The following is a 22,237-nucleotide window of genomic DNA, read 5'->3' on the forward strand; positions in this document are numbered from 1 at the left end:
TATATATATGTATATGTGTGTGTGTGTGTGTGTATGTGTATGTGTACAATTATAAAAGTGTATGAAATGGGGGCCATATAGATACGCCGCTGCACGATCCCGTTGTGGTTACGGACGTGTTTCAATAATCGTTATAGCAACCAACCCGCCCCCGCCCCCGTCGACAAACACCCATAACCGTTCCACTCCATCCCATTCCATTTCATTCCGCATTAAAGCATGGGGGAAAAGTACTTAAGCCCCTACTTCTCTTCTCTTCCTCTCTGATCTGATCTGATTATATAGACCCCATATCGTACACACCTATCGTACACACATATATCGCTAAGCGTTTCGCATTATTATTTTTGATTAATTAGGCAATTTGCAGAGTGCGATAAGATTGCGACCCGCGATGGACTCTCGGGATCGAGGCTCGTGTTGTTTTGCACGTGCGACTGTGTGGCGCGATGGCGCGTCCAGTAGCCGGGCGTGTGCCACCCACCCACTCTCACTTCCAGTTCCACTCGAACGCTGAAGGTCACTCGACTCGATTAGTGGATGGAATAACTTGACATTCCGTAGAGCCTCAGCCCTGACTAAACGAATCAGTGAGTGAGTAAGTGATTGAAGTGCTTACGGTCACATTTTGGTTGGTTTTCCATTATTCGCTGAACGATTGTCTCTCAATACCAAACGAATTGCACTCAATTGCTCTCAATGCGGCTCCCAATTGCATTCCATTTGAAGTGATCTCAAAATGAATTGCCTCTGTACCCGATCCTTGAGTAGATCTCATGTGCAGAGGAGAGCAGGAGACCCCTCCCCCCGTAGGAGCCAAAGCGAACACCGAAATACATGTCGTGTGCATGAGTTGCGAGTTTCGCTTTACCGATTAGATACCCTTTCTGTGTGCACGATTACAGCCATTTGATGCTACTGCTTTCTGGGCCAGAAGAGAGTCGATTGTGCCGATCATTGCCACTGATTCCAAGAGTCAAAGTCTATCGATATGCCTACCCCGCTACCTCGCTGTCTGTCTCTCTTTCTATCACGCTGTTCCCCAGTGGGTTAAGTAATTAACATATAATTACTGTTCTAATAATATAAAAACACATTCCAAAGTCGGATGCACACACACACACACACCCACACACATGCATGCATGCAGTAAATGGCATTAATTTATATATAATTTTATTTGTTTATTTATTTACTACAAATCATCGCCGATCAGCGATCGCTGATCGAAACAGCCCAAGACGCAATTGCCGTTTGATTTCATCTGCGTTCTGTTTGGCGTGCTGGCAACCCTGGCCGCTCTTTTGCTACTTCATTTCCAGCGTTCCTCTAGAGCAAGGATGGGATTATTTGGATGCTTTGTGTGCGCCCTGCCCTGCCTTGTGGGTGTTGCCTTTGTCGCCATTGTCTCTTTATCGATTCGCCTGGACAGTGTGCACATAAATATTTAACTATGGATGTGTACAAAGCATGTAAATACCCGTACAGTATGTGCATGCACTGATACGCTTCTTTGTTTGTCATATTTATGCATATTCGACTGTAGAGTACCCCTTGAACAGAGACCAAGAGAGACCTGCCCTTTCTGGAACCGATCCGTTTCCATTTGATTGTTTAACCAGTTTTCTCTGGTTTATCGCTATCGCTATCGGTTCGGTAATGTGACTGTTTTTGTTATCGAAGTCCAGTGGCGGCTCTTCCGCTCCTGCTGGTCGCTGGGTGCCGGGGGTGGCGTCCATTCTGTCATGGGTTAATTGCTTTCGGCCAGCTCTAAATATAATTATTGATTGCCGTTGGTGGTCGCTGGCCGGTGGTCGGTCATTAGCAGCTGTGGTGCTTCTTGATACGTGCCAGCGATAACGGTAACAAAGGGTAATCATCTTGTTCCAATGTTCCACTCGTTCCAGCTAAAGAAAACAATCGAAAATCAGATCCGGTACCCATTCGGCGGCATCCGTTCTGCGTTTCTGTGGCGCCACACGTAGGTGGCCTCTCCCCTCCCCTCCCCTCCTCTCCTTTCACTTTCACTTTCCAATTCTGTGCAGCAGGTGGCGCCGCCAGACTGCCTTGGAACCAATTGGGAATTGAACACACATTTACATTATTTTTCTGTGCAGCTTTCGATCTTCTGTTGGCTCTCTCTCTGTCTCTCTCTTTGCAACTTATTTTTATATTTTATTTTCGGCTTAGTTCGATCGGCCTAGACCCCAAAACACACCCACACACACACACGCACACGAATAAGGGAGCGGAACGAATGGGATTATGGTGGAACACTATCTCTAGCGTCTTCTCGGGGGGGAGGGGGCGTCTTGCTCTTTCGTGGGCTGCCTGTTTTGGCCCGTGTCTCTGGGCAATTACACCGTTAATACCAAAACAACAGCTACGGCAAGAACAACGGTAAATGTCAGGTTATTATCGACATGCAAGTTCAAGTCCACTGGGAGGTTTCCCAGGTGCCAGGCGCCAGTCGCCAGGTGCCAGAGCAACACAAGAAAGAACTCCCCTTCCCCAAGGCCCCACGCCCTCACGCCCCACTCCCCCACCAACAACTCATTTGATATTCAAATTAAAGTTGACTCGATTGCCAACCCCCCTTTCGTGCCCCCCCCCCCCCCCCCATTAGGAGGCACGTGGCACAGTGCAAGTCTCCAGTCTGGCGGCGAGTGAAGAAAATTATTAAAAGGGAACTACACACAGATACAGATACAGATACAAATGGGAGGGCGGGGGGTAGGGGCTGGGGCAATGTCAAGTCGATCGAAATGAAAACAAATTATGATGGGTCGCCACTGCAGCGGGTTGAAGGTAAATGCAAATGTCTCTAAATGTCACTCGTGCGGAGAAAGTCAAAGTCGAATGGTTTAAGCCAAAGAAAGTTTCTGGAAAGTTTAACGAGGGTTGTACGGAGGGGTGGAGGGGGAAGAGACACGGCACAGGGTTTTTCCAATGAATAGTCATAAGAAAGAAGGAAACCCCTAGGCCCGCGGAAGGACTCGGCTCTCTTTCCTCCAAGAATAGGACCTCAAGGAATTAGGTATTCATTCACGGAATAGAACTACAACTACTATACACTCGAAGAAAAAGGGGGCAGGGTAGAGGGTTACCTCTAAGAACTATAATACCATATAGTGGCCATACCTATAATTCGTTTCTAAATCAAGAAACTTGTTTGTCAAAGACTGACCTTTGGCACTGGTGGGCCCTTAAGGAGGCTTCCTCTATGGTTATGTTCGGCGCTCTGCGCCACCTGCTCCTGTTCCTCCTTCCAGAAGGTTTCTTGTTACATTTGTTTGAGCAGTCGTTGGGTTCTGGGACTGGGTTCTGGGCTCTGGGCTCTGGGGTTCTTTCTTTGTTCTGCCATGGCATGACCTAACCAACTAAACTAACAAACTGACCTAAGAACCTACCCCGTAATGACCCAAGCCCCTACCTCCAGTCCCCCCTCCCTTCAGCCTGATTTCAACCTGAAACCGCACCGTACACGCGGCTCATGCAATAATAATCCACTTGGTTGGTGGTCGGTTGTTTCTCCCTCTCCCTCTCTCCCTTCCTATCCCTTTGTGTGTGCGGTCTATTGCGCAGTGTCTCTGGTCTCACTGTTTACCTTCCTGCCTCCTCCTCCTCCTCCTCCTCCTCCTGCTGCTGCCTGAACTGGACTCTCTTGTGTTCCTTCTGTGGAAACGCTCTATGCTCGTTTCAGTTTCATTTGGTTTGCTTTCGACACTCCTCTAATTTGCGCTAATGCGTCGCCAAACCCAACCCCAAACCCATTCCAATCCCATCGCAATCCAATCCAATCCTGCTTCTACATGATGATACCCTTTTGCCACCCATCCACTCTCATTTTCCTTTGTCCTTCTGCATCGATTGGTCGCGGGCACACACAAGAAAGTTTCCCCAAAGGAACTTTGCCCTTGAGCAAAGGAAAAGAATACCTAAAATAGCTATCCATATGACCAGTTCCTTAACAATTCACTGGTTCATTGATTTTATTGGATGGATAGTGGAATATATGTATATGGGCAGAATGTATTTCCAAGTGAAGAAATCGCCAGAAACAAAGGGTTTCTCTTCCTTGTCCCTTCGGGTTTTCTTCAGCTATAGATCGCTCTGTAGGGAGCATCAATTGTGCCCCAAATACCTGCACATTTATCGGGCAGAGAATCTACTGTTTTTTCACTTATTGAGAGGAGACAGTGCTGCCCATTCCTTCTACCAATTCTGAGACAGTGCTGCACATTCTTTCTACCAATTATGAGACAGTGCTGCCCTTTCTTTCTACCAATTCTGAGACAGTGCTGCCAATCATTTGGTGCATAATGTGCACAACCCTTTGACATTTATCTAAAGTCCATTGAGATAAGCCATCCCATAGGCGAAATCTTAAGCCACAACGGCATTACTGGATTTTCTTGTTAGATTTAACACCTTCCACGTACCCCTCCTCCTCCTCCGGCAGTCGTAAATCACAATAGCAGTCTGAAAAACAATACCATAAAGGGACCCGTGGAGAATATGCATAAATAAATAAAATAAAACAAAAATTGTTGTATTTTAAAGCTTATCTTTTTCTTTTTGAATTTCGACACTGATAAGATTATGGCTGTGTGGAGGTGGGGTGGTGCCAGATTAGTCGAAGGGAATGGTGGCTTCTGTTTCTCTGTTTCGCTCTGCCAAAAATTGCAGCAGCGGCGGCGTTTCTTTCATTCAAAAAAGTCGCTACTCTGTCGGGCGGCTGGCAGGTGGTTCGTTGGTTCCAAACGTTCCGCTCTGGCATTGATGATTCAATTCCAAACGTTCCGCAAAGGCAGCGACGCACATCGCACATTAAAAAGCTAACTTTCGCTCTCTGTCGCTGGCGCTCTTTTGCTCTCTGTCTCACTCTCTTTCTCTATGGCTGTGCTTTTTGTTGTGTGTATGTGTGCGTGCGTCAGCGATAATAATTTGGAATTTGAGTCTCCCCCGGCATCAGCAGCACCGCACCAGCCGCCGCAATGCCTGGCGCTGGCACTGGCACTGCCTCTGGCTTTGGCTTTGGGGTTCTGGCGCTCTGGTGTTGCTGTTTCAGTTTCATTTAGCGGGCGACCTCACCAGAGCACATGTTGCTTTTGCGCGCTTACCGGCGGTTAACAGTACAAGCAGAGCAGAAGCATAAGCAGAGCAGACGCAGAACGAAGCAAGGCAGAGAACGAGAACAGCAGAAGGAAGCAGGGCGTAGAGGAAGCAGTTGAAAATAAAGCGGTACAAGCAAAGGAGCGGCTAAAGCAGTTCAATAGCACTTATCTGGCTGGCCGGCTGGATAAGCAAAGCAGTAGAAGAAACAGTTCGATAAGCAGTTCGATAAGCAGTCTGTGTGTTTGTGTGTGTTTTTTTTTGCAGAAGAAAATTCAAAGAATCTCTGCATATATTTCTCTCTCTCTCTTAAATATATTTTTTGTTTTCTGCGTGTGTTTAAATTTAAAGTGTTTTTGTTTTTTTTTTTTGTATTGTTTTCTGTGTGTCAAAAAAATGAGACGCTATAAATAGCCAGAAAAATGTTAAACAAAAACACAAAAAAGAAACAAGAATAATAAATAAAAATAAACCCAAGCGGAGAAAAGGAAAAGTGCACACAAAATAAAATTAAGAACAACAACAACAAGTGAAAATTGTATAATTTTGTCTATAATTAAAATTTTGTTGCAACGATCCTCCAGGCAATGTGACTCTGAAGCGCCGCGAGTGCAAAAACAAAACAAAAACAAAAACCAAGAAAGAAATTAAGAAAAAGAACCAAAGGGAAAACCTAAAGCAAAAGTGAAGGAAAGACAGAAAGAAAACAAAACCAAAAAAATCAACGGAAAGACCTTTAACCCTTAGACGGAACATAGGAGACATAGGCCTGGATAGAGCCCCAAAACCTGATGGCAACAACAACCATAGAAGCAGCAGCAGCAGCGCCGTCCGCCCAGCCGCAGCAGCAGCAGCAGCAGCCACCGCCACCGCCCGCTGTCCACCTGTCCACCAGCAACAACAGCAACAACAACCACAGCGGCAGCAGCCGGAGCAGCAGTCGAAGCAGCAGCAACAGCAGCAACAAGAACAACAACAACAGCAGCAACAGCAAGTCGAGCCAGAACCAGAAATCGATACCCATCAAGATACCATTGAGCGAGCGTTTCTCGTCGCAGACCTCGACAGGATCGGCGGACAGCGGGGTGATCGTCTCGAGCGCCTCACAGCAGACGCTGCTGCAACAGCTGCCGCCGGTGCGCAGCAGCAGCGGCTCCCTGAGCCTCCACGGGGCGCAGCCCAAGTGGCAGAAGCGTCGCCAGTTGCTCAGCCAGGACAGTGGCATCGAGCATGTGGGGGGCGGCGGTCGCGGAGCGGCTGAGGCCAAGGCGGGACCAGGAGCGCCCAACGATGGATCGGCAGTGTCCTCGTCGGCAGCCGGCGGGGGCGAGGGGGCGGGCGGGCAGTCGACCAGCAGCAGCGAATCGCTGGGCAGCTCCGGCGGGGCATCCGATCCGCCGGGAGGACGCATGCGCGCTGCCTCCGCCCTGGAGCTGAGCAGCGTGGGCGGCGGAGTGGCCCTGGGAGGCGGGGGCAACGCCCTGCGCCGGATCAAATACAAGAGCACCAACAGCACCGGCACCCAGGGATTCGATGTGGAGGATCGCATCGACGAGGTGGATATCTGTGATGATGACGATGACGATGACGACGACGACGACGATGATGATGGTCTCCACTTGGTGGAGCACGAGGAGGAGGAGGAGGACGATGGCGTGGCCGTGGATGATGTGGACGGCGAGGATCCCGAGGAGGCGGACACCCAATCGGACACACAGTCCGGGATAGTGATCAATATGGGGGGCAAAGGCAAAGGCAAGGCCAGTGGCAGCGAGACGACCGACAAGCAGCCACTGCCCCTCGACAAGGCCCCTCTGACGGTGGCCGCGGCGGCGGCCAAGAGGCGGGACATCAAGAGCCTGGCCACCGATGGGCACATCTACTTTCCGCTGCTGAAGATCAGCGAGGATCCGCACATCGACGCGCGGCTGATCAACCGCAAGGACGGCCTGCAGGACACCATGTACTACCTGGACGAGTTCGGCAGCCCCAAGCTGCGCGAGAAGTTCGCCCGGAAGCAGAAGCAGCTGATGGCCAAGCAGCAGAAGGCCCTCCTCAAGCGGGAGCGCGAGGAGCAGCGCAAGAAGCGCAACACCACGGTGGCCTCCAATCTGGCGGCCAGCGGGGTGGACACCACCACCAAAGAACACTGTGATACAACAACCCTGTCCAGCCGCCATGCCACCGCAGCCGGGACGATCCACAAGCGCAGCTCCGACCCCAACCAGCACTCGCATCTCGACGTCCAGGAGGACGTCCAGATCGGCGTGGCCGTCGACGACGACGACGACGACGACAACGAGGAGCTGCATCTGGATGTGGTCAAGCTGCGGGGTCGCAGCCACAGCCACGGCACCAACCACTACGATGCTAGCACCAACACCCGCCACCCACAGCACCACCGCCACACCCACGCCCACGGGGAGGGCCACGGGGGGGCCCATGGCCGGCAGCAGCAGGAGGAGGAGGACATCGAGCAGGGGGCCGAGCCCGCCTTCGATGGCCTCGACAGCCTCGACGACAGCGTCAAGACTGCCACCACCACAAAGCTCTCCAGAACCCAGTCCTGCGTCAGCTGGACCAAAGTGGTGCAAAAGTTCAAGAATATCCTAGGTAAATGTCCCACACCCACACCTGGTCCCCCCCCAAGACTTTCGCTGCACCCTGCCCCCCCTAAAACCCCCTAAATATTCTATATATATAAATATCTCTTGGAACTCGCAACGATCCACTAATCAATTTTGTCGTTTCTCTTTCTCTCTTTCTAGGTAAGTTTTTGAATCATTCGAAAGGGTCCAAGCCCCAGTGCCTTGGAAAATTCCAGAGGTTTATCTATCGGTGAGACTGTTTACAAAACCCACACACACACAGACAGACAAGGGGGGTGGCAGTGGGAGATAAGTATTGTGTTGGAAAATTTCGGATGATAAGAAGAAAATCAACAGCAGTAAGAAAAGTTCCAAGAGTTCTACGAACAGCTGCGATTCTATCGGAAATATGGATCGCCTGATCTTCACAGGATCCCCGGAAAGATGATGAAAAGATGATACGATCGGATGGTGGATTTCTGTGGGGAACGCCTGTGATACGACAAAATCGATAGCTGACAAATCGATAAGTATAAGTAAGAGTAAATCGAGAGAACATCAGACTTGTGCTGGACTCTTTTGTGCTGTTGGAAATGCACTTGTAACCCTGAGATCTAGGCCATTGAAACGCTTCCTTCTCAGCCACCTCAAAGCCCATATATCCCTATACTCGTACTCTTTGAGTATTGGGTGTAGCAAGAGGTTCGTCTGGCACCCACCCTCGTCCAATGGGCACGACGTGTACTTTGTTTTCGCACTCTCCGGACCGAGGCTCGGCAAAACAAAGAAAACGAGACGAGGTTGACGCAGTGGAAAATCATCTGAGAAGAAGAATTTCATCATGAACAATCATGCATGGAGATAGCTTGAGAAATACTCAAGGCATAGAGAAATCACTCGGAGAAGAGGAGAAACGGAGAAGAGTTCAATGAACGAATGCATTGGGAATTGCGATAAAACACAATAAGGAAAATACTATTAAAAGGCGGAAATGTTGAGGGATATACATATATATATATATATATGTAGAAGTGCTTCCTCTCCATCTTCTGCTCCGTAGAGCAGAGACTGAGAAGTGAATCTTGTGTGCATGTCGTAAAATGTGAAAAATCTTGAAGGCAGCACACAACACAGCACACTGATAAGTGAAAGCTGATTTTCCCCGCCTTCCTGCTCTACAACAGGCCATAATATATATAATGTTGATAAGACCCAGACCGTACCCTGTTGTGCCTTGTTTGGCTTCGGGTGCCACGCCAGTCTCGATGATTTATGCCAGCCCATCGGCTTGAGCAAAATTCAAAGATCCACACTCCACATTCCACTTGAATCAGCCCTATACAGCCCTACATTCCGCTCGTTTTGATGATGAAACAGCTGAAAATATTTCCATACACGGAATGATCGTTCAGGTTTTCCAGCGACAGGTTGCTTGGCGTTTATCTCCCTGCCTCTCCAGCCATCCATCCATCCATCCGTCCATCCGTACAGTCATATAAGTGATTTTGCATTTTCTGATGCCCACTGATTATGAGCTTTACGAATAGATAGAGAATAGAGCCTTTGCTCTGGTCTCTGATGTCTATGTCTAGTCCTATGGCTAGAAGCCATTTCCACGGCTTCAGCCCTGCGATCGGGGAAGCGCATTACACGTTGATTCGCTGTGCAAATTCCCCATAAACGAACGGACAAAAGTCATTCGTTTCGTGTAATCGAATGGAAGTTTTTTCTTTCGTTTCTTCTGCAGCTTCCCGATGATCTCTTTGTAGATCTTATGGGTCCTATGGGATCTTCTCCCGCTTCTACTGCTGCTTCTGCAGGGGGACTGAAAGCAGAAGCTGGCGGCAAGCACGCGCTATATCACCCACAGGCCAGGCAGTGATTATATGTACAATGTGTATATAATCAATATATATATACAGTATGTATATATGCCCTCTCTCTCTCTCTCTCTCGTATCAGAAGAAAGGGAGAGGAGATGTTGCTGTTGTTGTGGGGCGATAATCACGCGCTTGTCTCATCAAACGAATGACAGAGCGAAAAAAACACTTTTCCAAAAATATCAAAGCCCAACAAAACATACATTTGGGAATACATATATATGTGTATATATATATATAGTGGAGTACAGTGAAGGCTCTCCTGAGCGGATCGGGCCGACAGCTACTGTGCTTGGATCCACCCGCAGGGGCCTTCACTGTATGCAGATCCCTACTGCTTGAGTGTCTGGGTGTCACTGTATCTATGGGCCAAAACGGAGGCGTGTCTCACAGTCCCACTTTGTATGTGGTCTGGGCGTTGCGTTGTTTTGCTGTTTTTTGCATTACCTCCAACATCCGTTGGACCTGCCTTCCCTGCCTCTTTGCTGGGGGTTGAGACGAGGAAGGTCAATTTGGGAGCAGGCCGATGATAGCAGCAGAGAGAGAGAGAGAGCGGGAGAGAGAGGGGCAAAAGCAGCTGTTCTGAGGGTGGGGGAAGGGGGCCTCTTGCCTCTGGTTTTAGTGGCAGCTGTTGCTGCTTTTTGAATCAATTTGTGTCACTCATCCATCCATCCATCCATCCACCGATGGGGCAAAAGATCTAGAAGCACCTGAGGGCCGTGCGGGGGTCACAACCTGTTGAGACAGCTCTCCCTCTACCTCTCCCTCTCCTTACGTACTACAAATTTTGGGATCCGGTGCAGGACATCCCATCGATTTACCCCTTGATTGGATGGGATATACATAGCTTGTTCATACTGAGACTTTTGAACAGCGGTATATAAAATCTTCTTCTGGACACCAAGTACTGAGGGCTCCCTCTTTTTCGGGTCTGAGAAGACCGGCAGAGATATATAGAAGATGTTGTGTGCGCTGTGTGCTGTTTATATGCCCCAGAATAGTGCAACAACATGCATGTCGTGTCCATGACGCAGCACATTTGATGCCAGCGGATGGCCAGAGTGATTTGTTCTTTGATTTGAATTGGGAATCGCCATTGCCTGCGGGCAGTAGCCCCTCCACTCAGTGGACCTCTCCGTATCTCGTACGAGTATGTTCTTCGTTTGTTGTTGCTGCTTTGCTCAGCTGTTAATTATTTTCGCAGTATCTTTTTTTCTTACATTGTATTTTTTTGTATGTGTATTTTCCTTTGCTTTCATTATTTTAATGTTGCCAACAGCCCCAGCCCCGGCCCCAGCCCCAGCCCCAGTCCCTCCTCCTACTCTCGCTCTTTCTCTCTCTCTCTCTCTCTCCCTCTGGTGTTTGATCAGCTGCCAAAGTGTGAAAGAGAGGGAGAGAGAGAGGTAAAGAGAGCAGAGTGTGCAGACTCTATTTGCTGCACTCTCTTGCGGCGCTTGCTCTCTCCCTCTCTCCCTCTCTCTCTGCTGCTGCTGCTGTTGCACTTTTCTTGTAGCAAAATGGCTTCCACACACACACACACGTACACACACACACACACACAACGGCTATGGCTGTTTTCCGCACGCACTTTTGCGGCTTCTCGTTCTCTCTTGTTGAATTTCCGCCTCTCGCCTGAAAGTATGCAATGAAAAATTGTTGAGAAAATTTTCTGAAAAATATAAGAGTGGAATGCCAGGCGGAGGCATGGGTCTTTCGATGATGCCTGCCAAGTGCCGTGCCCTGCCTGCACTCTCGCTCGCTCTCCCTCTCTCTGTGGGCCATCTCGTGATCTCGCCCGCGTGCCTTGTCGCATGTCGGTCCCTCGCTTCTTGATCGACAGCCAGCGATGCCAGCCAAAAAACAAAAAACAAAAGAAACGATAAATAAATAACAAATATAATCAAAGGAGAACTCTTTGAGGGGCTATCCAGCTCTATGCCTTGGGTTTACTCAATCAAGGACTCCTTTCGAAGGATACCATCCCTAAGGGTTCATTCTTTCTGCTATACATTTCCCCCAAGATTATCGTGAAGAACTTTGTACTCAACGACTCTGCGTTGAAGGAATTCTAGACCTTAAACACCGCTTTAGAGGAGCCTTTTTTGGTAGAGTTCCTTCCTTAGAGCCTTCTGGGTAGCACTGAAGCAGATAGAGTCCTTCTGGAGTCCTCCTGGCAAAAGTATTGCCCATCAATTCTCAATCGTCTCCCCTCGACCCCCAAAACAAAAATAAAGGGGGCTCCAACGAACCAGTTGTTCAATGATTCATTCATTCATTCGTTATTTTTCCACGAGGCAAATGGAGAATAGAAAATGAAAAATGGGGTGTGGGTGTGGGTGTGGGCGTGGAGGGGCGTGGTCGGGTTTAATTTTAGACCATAAACAGTTTCGTTGAGTTAATTTGCTTTCGACACGGCTCCAAAGGATGGATCCTCTGCCTGTGGATGGGGCATGTGGCAGAGGGATGTTTTTTATGTTTTTTTTATTTGTCTGCCGTTTCTATTCTCTATTGTGTCCCCCCGTCCTTCTTTCCGTTCTCCACTTTCTGCACTGCGTCATTCCATTTGCATGCAACACCCCCACGCCCACGACCACGGCCACGCCCCCCCTGCCTTCTGCTTCTGCTTCGGCTTGCGCCATCCCCAACAACCGACAGTAGTGCCAACTGGCTTGTATATCGATTAGTTTCTGTCGACGCTGTCGAGCAGAGGGGCCCGCAAACAAATTGCTTTCCCATTTGGACAGCGCTCCAACTGTGTGGATCCCATCGGCCAGCCCATTCCCTGGCCCCCACTCCGAGGCCCGATACCACGGAGTATTCGACGAAAGAAAGGGTATCCCACAGTGGCATTCCCTCGGCCATAGACCATAGACCATATTTGTGCGCTCTTCTGATGACTTGATTGATTCAGCTGCTGCATAAATCGTTAATGTTTTGCACTCCTGAATAGGCAATTGATTAATTGATTGAACACCAGGAAGACTACAGGAATATTGCCAGTTTGCAGCGGATTGAAACGGGAAACGTCGTGGAAGTGGAACATCGATCCGCGACTCGAGGGAAGGCAGCCAAAGGGAACGATTTGGGAAGAGGGCCGCAAGACGGAGCCCCTGGTTAACCGATCTGTGCACTATCCATTCCCGATTGTCGCTTCATTCAAGGAGTATGCGGAGACTGGCCCTGCCCTGCCCTGCCCTGCCCTGCCCTGCCCTGCCCTGCCCTGAATATGGTACAGATCTCTGTCACTCTGTGCAACGCCTCTACACATCTCTGTATGAAAAGCAATGCCAATGCCATGCCAAGGGTTAAATCTGCTTTCGGCCTGCCTTTCGGTTTCGCTTTTTCGATTTGGTTTGATTTGATTTATGTCTCTTAATTGATTCATTAAAATTAAATAAATTTCGATGGCAGATTGCATTTCTTCCGTTCCGTTCCATTCCGTTCCATTCCGTTACGCCCCGTCCTCCTGCCTGTCTTTGGGCTTCTTTTGCTCTAGTGATTTGTCTTTTCGTTCGTATTCTACTGCTTGTTGATTAGCGCTGCCTAACCAACGAGATCTAACTGCTTTGTACTGCTTTACTTCTAACACACACACATGCATAGCAAATCCATACATATATACTGCTTCTAGCCTTCTTGTGCACGGTTTTTACCCTTCTAGTGCACTGCTTTTCTCTCTTCTACTGCTTTATTCTACGTATTTTATTTTGTTCTACTGCTACTTCAATGGTTTCTACTATCAATCTTCTACTGCTTCTTTCCCATACTAATTGATTGATTATACTGCTTTTTCTACTGCTTGCCATCCACCTCGCCGACAGTTCTCTACTGCTTTGGTGGGTTGGATTCTTCTTTTTGTTTACGCCATATGCACAGTTGTATATGTTGCACTGCTTGCCACCACTATGCTGCACTGCTTTACCTTCAACATTTCTAAATGATTCTTCTGATGCTTCTTTCTTCTGTTTTATTTATCTATTCTACTGCTCGCTCTACTTCTTACTCTACTGCTTACTCTACTGCTTACTCTACTGCTCACTCCACTGCTCACTCTACCGCCTTTCCCACGCTACTGCTTGCCGCCGTCCTACGGCTTTCTCCTCCTCCAAGTCGTTTCCTTCTTCTCCTTCTTTTGCGTCTTCAACTGAATCTTCCTCTTGTTCTCTGTTGCCGCCGCTGTCTCTGCCGCTTCTTGTTCTTGCATTGAGCTGTCAGAGAACTGCCGCCTCTCTAGATTGGTGGCCAAAGGGGCGTGGCTGCTGTGTCGCATGGTTGGCTTCACCTGACTGCCGCTGTTCGTCTTCTGTCTTGTGCCATTCATCGGTATCTGTCTTTGTATCTATGTATCTATCTATCTGGCCGAACCGTTCCCCGTTCCCCATTCCCCATTCTCCCGACCTTGCCTTATCGTTTTGTGGCATTCCCAGAGATTCGCTGAGATTTTGCGGCAATTAAATTTCAGCAAAACAACAAATTGCCGAAATAATTATGATCAATTTTGTCCGAGCGCCCAAGTGCGTGCCGCAGCTTAAACGCGCAGGGGATTCCGTCTTGTGGGTGGGTGGGTGGTGCCCGAACCCAAAACCCAAAACCCGAACCCGAACCCCTTTGACCGAGCCTCGGGCCGTTCGTCGTCGTGGGCAGAGATATAGAGCGATACTGACTGCGAGATATGGCAGATCTGTGGCCAATTGTGCAACGGAAGTTCGAGCGATCGGTTCGGATCGGATCGGAACGGAAAGCAGAAAGCAGAAAGCAGAGACAAAAACATAACAGAACGGTTCAGATCGGATCAATATAGCCGCCAAAGATACACACATCTATATATTTATAGATATAGATCGATAAAAGTGAAACAAACCTCCAACGAAAATAACCCGAATTCGAATTCGTGCTATTTAAGTGTCTCTCTCTCTCTCTCTCTCTCTCTTTTACACACTCCCTCGCTCGCTCTATCTGTTTTTTCTATTTGAAGATCGATCGGTTCGGTTCGTATCGGATCTTTTGATCGATTGATCAGAACAAAGCGAAAGAAACGTCAACCGATCAGCGGTCACAGCGGTGCTGTCGATGGTGTCGGTGCAAAAGTTGGTCAAGTCAAGTGACTGAAGCGAGAAAAGGCAACAAAAACTAGGCCAAAACAGCAGCAGCAGCAGTGGCTCAGTGTTTCAGCGTCGTGCGGCGGTGATCCTCGGTCTCAAGGTGGATAGGTCACAGGTGGTGCCCATGGCGGTGCCCATGGCGGTGCCGCGTGTCCGCAAAGTGGTACGCGTGGTGCGAAAAAAGAAGCGAGCGACGGGCACGGGCACTGGCACAGGCACTGGCACTGGCACGGAGTCTGCCTCTGCCTCGATCAACGATGCCAGCGAGTCGGACGGCGGTGGTGCGGGCGTCGATACGGCGACCAGCTCGGGAGCAGCCTCGGGCAGACAGAACTCCCTCTCCATGGCCATCCCCATCTCGATCGATGAGGCGAAGGCAGCAGGAGCGCCGGGGGCCAGCAGCAGTCGGCCCTGGACACCGATGCCGCCACGCAAACCGCCCGCCAAGGCGGCCAAGATCAAGCGGCGTCCATCGACGGGCAGCGGAAGCGGCATGGGGCCCAATGGCAACGCGATGCCCTCAAAGGGTGCCCCGCCAGCGGCGGCGGCAGCAGCCGTGGCCGTGCAACAGCGCCAGCGGAAGGATAAGAAGCGTCGATCCTCGAGCGATTCGAACGACAGCGACGACAACAGCTCCTCGAGCAACTCCAGCAGTCACTCCTCCTCGGAGGCCTCAAGCTCCGCCTCGTCGTCGGAGGGCTGCTCCTCCTCCACGGGAGCGTCAACGTCCTCCTCCTCCACCTCGTCGTCGGCCAGCTCCAGCTCCTCGTCGTCGCCATCGGATGTGCGACGGCGGCGCAATGCCGCCAATGCGAATGGCAAGAAAAAACCAAAGTCCCTTTCGGCAGCAGCTGTTGCGGCGGCTTCCACCTGCTCCTCGTCGTTGGCGGCCCTCAAGAAGAGCACCAAGAGCTCGTCCTCGGCCAGCGCCAGCACGGCCAGTGTTGGTGGCAAGCAGTACAAGGATCCAAGTACAGAAGAGAACCCCCCAGATGCCCCGCCACTCTGTAACCCTTGTCCTTAGTCCAAGTCCATCACAGCTCACTCTCCTGCATGTCGATGTCGCCGTCGCCGTCACCGTCGCCTGCCACACAACCTGAACCTGAAATGTGTCGCCCCGTGCAGAGGCTGGGAGGGGGGGCAGATGCGATGCAGCAGCTGCCACCGTCGACAGTTTGGCGCTAATGCCAAAATTAATTAGAAAAAACAAATGCGAAAAGAATCGGAAGGCAGAAGCCAGAAGCCAGAAGGCAGACCTTCATATCATGCATACACATGCATACACATATATGTGTGTGTGTGTGTGTGTATGTGTGTGTGCAGATCGGTTGGAATGAAGGGCAGTCTATGTCCTTCTCCAGTGGCACTCTCAGGCTCTCATATTTCCACATTTGCTCCCTCTCTCCCTTTCCCTGTCCCTGTCTCTCTGTTTGTGTTTCGTTTCCACTGTTTCAATCGAGTGTGGCCGCTTTTCGTGCTCCCTGCAATATTGGAATAGTGGAACTGGAACACACTTCCTTTCCCTCGTTTTCTGTTCTCCTCTGTTTCTCATATCCGTATCTGATATATATCGATCCCTGCGATTAGGCATGAAGCAATTGATCGGCAAATTGAATGATTTGTGGCCCGAGCACAGCGTCGCATTGTCCATTCCAAAGGAGGTCGATAGGAGCAAGGAGAAGCTGGAGGGCGCCTGGGAGACGACAGGTACTCTCTCTCTCTCTCTCTCTCTCTCTCTTTGGGGGTGTGTGTGGGTTTTATGGAGGGGATTATTTAAGGGATATCTTTCACATTTCACATCTAATGGCACATAATACTAACATGCTCTCCCTCCCTCTTTCTCCTCCACCGAAAACAGGTCGCGATGGTTCCAAAATTACAACAGTTGTTGCAACACCCGGCCAGGGCACCGATCGCGTACAAGAGGTCTCCTACACAGACACAAAGGTCATCGGCAATGGCAGCTTCGGTGTGGTATTCCAGGCCAAGCTCTGCGACACCGGCGAACTGGTGGCAATCAAAAAAGTTCTACAAGACAGACGATTTAAGGTACGAAACATTCAGTCCATATCCTCTGTATAATCTGTATATTTCATATATATTCTCTGTGTTCCTTTGTAGAATCGCGAATTGCAAATAATGCGGAAGCTGGAGCATTGTAATATTGTGAAGCTTTTGTACTTTTTCTATTCGAGCGGTGAAAAGGTGAGTATCCCAGTCCTCCTCCTTCGATCCCTGTGATCCTTGAGAGTGCCTCCTATAGAACGGTCTGGGGGGGTGGGGGTGAGAACTGAACGAGGGGGGGTGGAGGGGGAGTGGTGTGGAAAAAAGAAGAAAAGAAAGAAAAAGCCCGTTCTTAAAATCTATCTAAAAGTCTTACCAAATTGTGAATTGTGTTATATAAATCTCTTTCATTTTCATATTCCAAAAAACCGAAAAACTACTTGCTCAAGTTGGCTGAATTTCCCATCGATTTGGGAATATTTGCCAGTGTGCTCAAGCCCCAGGTATCTTTTCTCGTAATCTCTAATTCTGGAAAGAGCCTTTTCTCTGATCTCTCGATCTCATTCCACTGGTCATACAATTCTCTCTCTCTCTCTCTCTCTATATATATATATCTATCTATCTATCTATCTATCCATCTATCAATCTCTATATCCCTCTATCTATCTATCTCTCTCTCCATCTATCTCTATCTCTATCTATCTATCGTATCTCTCATATAAATCCCTGCTAAACCAAACAAAAAAAAAAGAAAAGAAAGAAAAGAAAAGAAAGAGAAACGTACAGTGAACTTATACAGAAGAGTACGCCGCATGGTATCTCTCTCTCCCTCTCTCTCTCTCTCTCTCCCCCTCTCTCTCTCGCTCACTCTCTCACTATCCCGCCCCCCTATACCCTGCTCCGCTACTCTCTCTGCTATGTGCTATCTGCTAGATACATATGTGTGTGTTTTTGTCACCAACTGTACCTATTGACGCATGCGAAATCGCAAAATCATCGGTCAACCAACCAGTCCCGATCCCAAACCGATCCCAAACCCATCCCAAATCGATCCACCATCCCATCCTTACCCACCCTCCCCCCTGTATGTGTGTATGCTATCGATATCCATGATGTATCCATCGCTCATACACGCTCAGACACACGCAGACAGACACACTACTCCTCGCAGACTAAACAAAAAACTGTCGACAAACGACGAAGCAGAAAGCCCAACTAATCGATTACTCTTCTCTGTATCTTGTGTCTATATCCCAACCGACAGCGAGATGAAGTATTTTTGAATTTAGTCCTCGAATATATACCAGAAACCGTATACAAAGTGGCTCGCCAATATGCCAAAACCAAGCAAACGATACCAATCAACTTTATTCGGGTAAGCACTCCATGCCGCACACTCAGATCGTTCTCTCTCTCTAATGCCAGTGCTCTTCCACACACACAGCTCTACATGTATCAACTGTTTAGAAGTTTGGCCTACATCCATTCGCTGGGCATCTGCCATCGTGATATCAAGCCACAGAATCTACTGCTCGATCCCGAAACGGCCGTGCTGAAGCTCTGTGACTTTGGCAGCGCCAAGCAGCTGCTCCACGGTGAGCCGAATGTCTCGTACATCTGCTCCCGGTATTATCGCGCACCCGAGCTAATATTCGGCGCCATTAACTATACAACAAAGATCGGTGAGTGCACATAAACTACACGATATCTACATGTATAGCCATATTAATCTGTTCTGTTCTCTCTCTCTCGTTAGATGTGTGGAGTGCCGGCTGCGTTCTGGCCGAACTGCTGCTGGGCCAGCCAATCTTCCCTGGCGACTCTGGTGTCGATCAGCTGGTCGAGGTCATCAAGGTCCTGGGCACACCGACAAGAGAACAAATACGCGAAATGAATCCAAACTATACGGAATTCAAGTTCCCACAAATTAAGAGTCATCCATGGCAGAAAGTAAGTGTCGCTTCCGCATCCGATGTCCCAGATCTCGTCCCTCGTTCTTGGACGGTGCTCCTCTTGGAGGTTCTTGGGTTCTCGCTGTCCACTCCGCCCGCACTTGTAATCTGTTCCCTAACAGCCAACACCCCTCTCGTTGTGTGTGTGCGTGTATATATATATATAATCAATGTGTACATAAAAACTCGTTGCAGTCACTACTCGAACGCACCCAATTTCCAAACGCCCTAAACCAGAAACAACGATTGAGAGTAAGCCACGAAATGAAACCAAAATTCAAACCAAAACCATGCAAATGCAAATTAAAATTCAAAGATCTAAGATCTAAGAGCAAAGCCAGCCCCGTGAATGCCGGAATATGCCACCATATAACATTTGCATTGCATTGCATTCTATTCGATTGTACATATTCGAACCATCAATCATTTCTGGGCTTCTTTTTGTGTTGTTTTGGGGAAACTGTTGAACGAGTAATCTTATTTTTGAGAGGTCTCTAGCCACGAAAGAATTTAGTCTTCTGTCTCCGGGACTGCTCTGAGACTTGTTCATCCACAATCGACGCCAGACAAAGCAAAAGAAGGCAAAACGAAAGAAAAATACATGTCGTGTGCATGACGAATCGCATTGGATCATTTACAGACTGAGACCAGAATGCTAGAGTAGGAAATCTCGCACCAGGAGATGCCAGGCGATGGCAGGGGGTGCCAGGAGATGCCAGGAGATCCCAGGAGATGCCAAGGGATGCCAGGGGGATGCCAGGAGATTGAATACACAAAGAGACAATCGACAAACAGACAGGGTACCCCTCGAGGTTCCATATTCCAGACTCCAGTTCAGGAAACGTGGCAGCAGAGAAAAGAACCTTACCATAGTTTTAAGGGGAGGACTCGTGCCGAAAAGCATTTCCCATTCGCAGCCCATAGCCCGCGCCACAAACGCCTCCAAACTGCTTTCAAAGCTTCGATTCCGTACCGCTTACGGCTCTAGATGCCAGATGTTTGGAACTGTTTTAATCTTTTCTTTGTTTCTTGCCCCATCCCCCGCCTGTCCAACTGTCCTGTCCCACTGCCTCAAGTGCATCGCAATGTGTCCTGTCCCCCAGCGATGATTGTGCTACTGCCCAGCCCTGCCCCAGCTCCGCCATGTCTTGTTCTGTCCTGCCGATTCGAGTTTTGTTTCTGTTGTTTTTCTTTTTCCTCGTGAGAGTTGCCGCCTTTTGTCGATCCAATCCAGTCAAGTGTCCCCCAAACGCCACCCAGCAGTCGGCAATCACTAATCCGATCATTCTCCTGCGACTCCTACAGGTTTTCCGTATACGCACTCCGACAGAAGCTATCAACTTGGTGTCCCTGCTGCTCGAGTACACGCCCAGCGCTCGGATCACACCGCTGAAGGCCTGTGCACATCCGTTCTTCGATGAGCTGCGCCTCGAGGGGAACCACACCTTGCCCAATGGCCGCGACATGCCGCCGCTATTCAACTTCACAGATCACGGTAAGATTGCGATCCACACACGGATACAGATGCAGATGCAGATCGTTCTAATGATTTGATTCCCTCCATCCTACCCGCAGAGCTCTCGATACAGCCCAGCTTAGTGCCGCAGTTGTTGCCAAAGCATCTGGCCAATCGGTCGTCGGGCGGCGGCCCAGCAGCTGCCGGTGCTGTGAGCGGCTCCACCAGCGTCTCCTCAACGGGCAGCGGCGCCTCGGCGGACGGTGCCGCCTTGTCCCAGGCTGGCGGGACATCTGGATCGTCAGTAGTCGGTTCCGGGTCGGGAGCAGGAGGAGCCGGTTCGTCCGTCGGCGGACCGGCGACCGGCTCGAGTGCCGGCGGTCAAGGAAACAATAGCAATCCCGGGTCCGGTGCGCCGTCCGCCGTGGCGGCTGCCCCGGCTGCCCAGCAGGCAAACGCCGGCGGCCCTGCAGCCGCCGGCGGTGGTGGCGGCGGCGGTGGTGCGGCGGGTGCTGCCACTGCAGCCGGCTCCATAGCTGCGACCAATGCTGGTGGCGCCAACGTGACAGGTGAGTGAGCGTTGGCCATCCCTCGCCCTGTCCCGCCCACTGTATTCCTACCCCTCCACTCCTCCCACCCCCACTCCTGCGATGGTCACCCGTGCTTAGTGGAGCATGGACTGCACCCAGCCGCACTGAGCGGGCTGCGCAAGATTCTGAAGGCGCCACGCCTCAGGCAGGTCAGCAAATGTCGATAGCCATAGCTATGCCGGTCATCCATCGGTCATCCATCACACAATACAACAGCATTCGATCCAAGACTCCACAAGAATCCATACAGAGCCACAGAGGCGGGGTCCTTCGCGTGCCAGGCCATCTGCAGATCAAGACCCATCCTTCCGACAGCTCAAGCCCAAGAGAGTCAAGAGTTCAAGAGTCTCGTCTGCACCTCAATTCAAGAAGGACTCAATCGGAACGGACGGGTATCACGCCACGCCGCCCTTCCGCCTCCCAGCTCGAAGTCCAAATTGAAAGCATTTGATGGATTTACACCCCCAATAAACTGTTGTTACCCCCATTTGATCCCATTCCTTTCTGATCGCGGTCCTTGTCGGCTCTCTATATCTCGTGGGTGGATTCTTTTCAAATTTCATTTGTCGAGCGGAACGATTGATTGCGTATGATGTGTATTTTTATTTTAATTTCAATTTTAAACCAAAAAAAAAACAAAATACAACGCTTATGATTTTAATTTTGTTTTGATTTTTCTTCCTTTTTTTTCGTTTTATTTACAGATTCATAGGGACGATAGTATCATACAAACAAACAAACACACACACACACACACATGTACTACCTATATATATATATCAGCATGTGTATATATATATATATAGAGTAATAAATATATATAAAAAGAACCCTAGAAACACACACACACACACAAGAAACAAGAACCACAATAAAAATTATATATATTATAACTATAAACTATAAACGATAAACGATAACCGTTAACCGATAACCAACCGATAACGGAGGGATGCAAATCAACATCAAAACAAAAACAAAAACAAAACCAATACACAATTATACATATAGAAGTTATATTCATAAATGTTCAATAAATTGCAATCGTTGAGAAAACCAATCCAAAACACGACAACTCAAGCAAGCCCCCGAGCCCCACACACCCGCCCCCCGCCCCGCTTCGAGCAACATCAGATCTGAAAAGGAAGTGGAAGTGGAAAAGGAAACAGTAACGGAAACGGAAACTGAAAAGGAACAAGAAGCCGAAGAAGAAGAAGAAGTGGAAGTGGTAGAAGTAGAAGTTAAATTAATAATAATAATAATACAAATAAAACGTATATCGTAAAAAGATCGCAGCAAAAATTTATATAACAACAAAAAAACAAAAAAAGAGAAAACAATATTTTACCTAGGTAAAATTCGATTTATTTTAAATCTAAAATAAAAACTAATAAGCATAACAATAATAATAATAAAAAACAGTACACCATTAAAATAATGATAATGATAATGATGATTGATGATTGATGATTATACAAAAACCCCGCCTCCCCAATAATTATAATCCCCGTCACCTGGCGTCCTGATTTATTTTATTCAATCGATTCTCC

The 22,237-nt window shown here is 49.0% G+C and overlaps 1 protein-coding gene and 1 long non-coding RNA gene across 17 annotated transcripts in view; both read left to right on the plus strand.

Annotated features, from left to right (window-relative positions):
* sgg (glycogen synthase kinase 3 beta homolog shaggy) overlaps window positions 1-22,237 on the plus strand; it is a 53,873-nt gene that overhangs the window by 28,488 nt on the left and 3,148 nt on the right. For 6 of the 15 annotated variants that reach the window (XM_033384865.1, XM_033384863.1, XM_033384868.1 and 3 more), the window contains exons 3-11: window positions 16,273-16,392; window positions 16,544-16,734; window positions 16,807-16,890; window positions 17,139-17,192; window positions 17,954-18,064; window positions 18,134-18,371; window positions 18,446-18,639; window positions 19,947-20,136; window positions 20,217-20,666. In XM_033384865.1, the coding sequence (XP_033240756.1) occupies window positions 16,273-16,392; window positions 16,544-16,734; window positions 16,807-16,890; window positions 17,139-17,192; window positions 17,954-18,064; window positions 18,134-18,371; window positions 18,446-18,639; window positions 19,947-20,136; window positions 20,217-20,666 (1,632 nt within the window). Of the gene's footprint in view, window positions 1-6,111; window positions 7,729-14,742; window positions 15,657-16,272; window positions 16,393-16,543; window positions 16,735-16,806; window positions 16,891-17,138; window positions 17,193-17,953; window positions 18,065-18,133; window positions 18,372-18,445; window positions 18,640-19,946; window positions 20,137-20,216; window positions 20,667-20,765; window positions 21,180-21,391; window positions 21,420-22,237 lie in introns of those variants that run through there. The other 9 variants (XM_015185744.2, XM_015185745.2, XM_015185748.2 and 6 more) reach the window with 6 other exon arrangements.
* LOC117185087 (uncharacterized) lies at window positions 4,229-5,913 on the plus strand. 2 transcript variants are annotated; one of them, XR_004470589.1, is made up of 2 exons: window positions 4,229-5,244; window positions 5,700-5,751. It is a non-coding gene; the product is annotated as an uncharacterized lncRNA (long non-coding RNA). The 2 variants fall into 2 exon arrangements; XR_004470588.1 differs by having other exon boundaries at window positions 4,901-5,338; window positions 5,700-5,913.

The sequence above is a fragment of the Drosophila pseudoobscura genome, chromosome X (genome assembly GCF_009870125.1).
Source record: "Drosophila pseudoobscura strain MV-25-SWS-2005 chromosome X, UCI_Dpse_MV25, whole genome shotgun sequence".
Classification (NCBI taxonomy): domain Eukaryota; kingdom Metazoa; phylum Arthropoda; class Insecta; order Diptera; family Drosophilidae; genus Drosophila; species Drosophila pseudoobscura.